Genomic DNA, 3,182 nt, shown 5'->3' on the forward strand with positions numbered 1-3,182 from the left:
TTTTTTTTTTTTTTTTTTTTAAATGTCTGCAAGCACCCAGAGAGACTCTCAGTCATCTTCTCACTGTAAGCCATGTTACCACTATTTCTACACCAGCACTCCAGCCCCTCCAAAAACTTGATATAGTATCTGTACATGAACAAATATTTTGCTTAATTTTGCATATATACATCAAAATAGCAATGTTTCATCCATTAGAGTTTAAGTGGCAAATTACATTTGTAGGCCTGATTGAGGAAATAGCAGATTTAATTAGAACAGGGCTCAAACTTCAGAGATGCACTCTCCAATACAAACCTGAAATAAGCCAGATTCTGCTGTGGTTTTAATCTTTTGCTATAGAGAGAGGGATGTGTGACAGATCAGTACAGGGACAGTCTGTATTTCTCTTATGAAGGACAAGCTGATTGAAGCAGTTCATTTTGTTACCAGCCAAGTTCCCTCAATACTGAATACGAGAACCCGTTCTTGTGGCTGATCGTTCAAATTACAGTAATGGCCCTCAAACACACATCAGGACCCCAGTTTAGATACTTGTGCAAACCCATAAACAGAAAGACTGTACTTGCCCCAAAGAGCCATATTGTTGTAAAGGCTGGCTAATGGAGTCAAATAAGAGTCCAGGGTCTTCTGCATACTGTATAGTAGTATTAAGCCGGCAGACTTTCCTCAATGACTAAAAAAGTCATTTATTTATTTGTAAGGCAATTTAAAATGATAAAATATTAACAGGTATTGACAAGAAAGCCCTTAAGGGATTTTTGATATGGCCAGAAGTAAAAACACTTCTGGAAAATTAATGCTATACTGGAATTACGATCTTATCTTGCAAATGCAGACCAACTTTGCTGTGATAGTACGTTACTGCTCAAAACCACTTACGCTGGTAAAGTTACATGTGTTGTACCAATTGGAACAATTTCCATGGACTTTCCCCAAAATTTGTTTTTCCACCTCATATCTGAAACAAAAAAACAGGACACATATGTAACAACTTGTGGGCTGAAAGAATTTCTGAGCCATTTTTAAAAGCTTCATGTAACAGTGAACACTTTCGTATGTGAAGTTCAGGCATTAACATCTAATCATGTATATAGATAGCTTCACATCCAAAGGTTATCCTTTATTTTTAAGAAGAAAGCAAAAGCCAGAGGAAAAAGTTAAGCAATTTCTTGTATTTTGTTTAAATGAATAGAATTTGAATGAATGGTTCCAAGGTGACATACAACATCATTACCTGATGAGAAGGTATGAGACCATCTCTAAGAACAAAACTGGCATTTCAGAAAGACTACCATGTGAAAGTGGTATAAAAGTTCAAAGTAAAAGCCAGAGGGAGACAATTGCAAAGGTACAAGTGGGAGATATAACTCCCCTTCAGGCTTTTGAAGAAAAAAAAAAAAACAACACCAACCCAGCACTATAGGTGGTTTCACAGTTAGAACAGTTTAACTATTCCAAGGCTAATGTAATATTATTCTCCAATCCTATCATAGAAAAAGAAGGCTAAGGAATCCCAGTGTATGGTAGCAGACCCTTGAAAATATATGCCAAGTTAATAAAAGCATCTTGAAGTTCAACATGCATGTATCCCAGACATTAAAGATAGACAAAATTCAACCAGTGTGATTTAATTACGGCACAACTTCATTAAGTTAACTCATCTGGACACTGTCTAGCTAGCAATAACTCTTCCAGGACACATCAAGATTCCTTTTTTAAACATTTCCATTTGGTAAAAAACTGTCAACAGCTTTCTTTTTTTGGCAACTGTTCCCCAGCCCTTCACTGGGGACCACTGCACTCTTCATTGAGGGTTAAGAAGCTAGGGAAAGAGGGTTGTCTCCTCACTCTACTAGGTATTAGGAACTTCAACGGTACTTTGTGACTTCCTTAGGGGATGCCTTTCCCTAAGGCCAAGTCTGATTTGGATGCCTCAGGGAACTGAACCCTATATAACCTCTGCACTGGGCACTTGCTAAAGCTACAACATCAAACTAAAACTTCACCATCAGCCCAACCAAATCCTTGAGCAGCTATGGGGAAAGTAAGTAAAACCTCATTCTGCCCTGGCCAATCTGATAATGAAGATATTCCTTCCCAAGCCTAAAAAGGTGATTAATGCAATTCTCAGAGCACACCAAAAATCTCAATCCTATGCTCTTCCCAAAGATAGAGTGGAAGCTCTGAACTCTGTATGAGAGGGGGTTAACACTAGAGACGCACAGATTTTATGTACCCTCTTCAGGTGCATAAAAACAAATGGATTGACTGAACCACATTACGGTGCCCACTCAATACAAATGAGTTTGTTCTCCTCAACCCTTGAGAAAGGAGCCCAGAAAAGGACCTATGGCCCCCCACCTCCATCAGTTTCAAGAAAGATCCAGTCCCCAGCCTGGAGGTTGCAGGGATTATACTGTGTATGCTGTTTTAGCAGTCTTGACAAGCATTTCTGTCATGATTACTATTTCACAAAAGGTTCAGAAACATCATTATTTTGACAGTATTTAGGCAAGTCCGATGCTCTGAATCCTATGTTATTTTTCTCTTTTGACCTGGTGGGTAGAGAAGGGGGAAAAATACAACCTCTAAAAAGAAATACTAACTTAACTGAAATACTGCATCAGATAAACAGCAAGGGGCTAAAATTAGTCAAAGATTTAGCACAGAGACATGTTAAGGGTCAAACTTCAAGAGTTAAGGTGCCTTACAAGTAATTATGGCAAACTTCGGGATCTCTTCTACAGCGAGGCCGTCTGATTTAAAAACCACTACACTGGAAACCTCCCAAGAAGAAAAAATTAGTACAAGGTCACAAACCCTTTTTTGTGCTAAATGAATTAATTTGAAGAAGTCATACCACAGAAACCACAACTACTGGAGCTTTCTATGTTTCTAATGCAACTGAAAAAAAAAAAAGTCAACTCCTCTTTAGTATCTGTCAACATAAGCAGCAACCAGTTTCAGGTGAATGATTAATTAAAAATGGATTCTGTTTGGTGGACAATATTTTGAATAGAAAGAGCAGGATGGGGCAGAGAATGAGAGAGAGGAGTACTATACAAAAACTGTTACTCAACACCCACAATCTAGGAAGCACAAACCTCTCAATAGTAAACCTTTCAATTTAGCTACCATAGAAATATAAATTTGACCTCCAAAAAAAAAAAAAAAAAAAA

General features: G+C 37.8%; 1 protein-coding gene across 2 annotated transcripts in view; it reads right to left on the reverse strand.

Moving 5' to 3' along the window:
- Positions 1 to 3,182, reverse strand: part of OSBPL3 (oxysterol binding protein like 3) — a 162,452-nt gene that overhangs the window by 14,594 nt on the left and 144,676 nt on the right. For both annotated transcript variants that reach the window (XM_019508603.1, XM_019508602.1), the window contains one exon: positions 883 to 961. In XM_019508603.1, the coding sequence (XP_019364148.1) occupies positions 883 to 961 (79 nt within the window). The remainder of the gene's footprint in view (positions 1 to 882; positions 962 to 3,182) is intronic.

Source organism: Gavialis gangeticus, unplaced genomic scaffold, assembly GCF_001723915.1.
Source record: "Gavialis gangeticus isolate Ggan-Ray unplaced genomic scaffold, GavGan_comp1, whole genome shotgun sequence".
NCBI classification, from domain to species: Eukaryota; Metazoa; Chordata; order Crocodylia; family Gavialidae; genus Gavialis; species Gavialis gangeticus.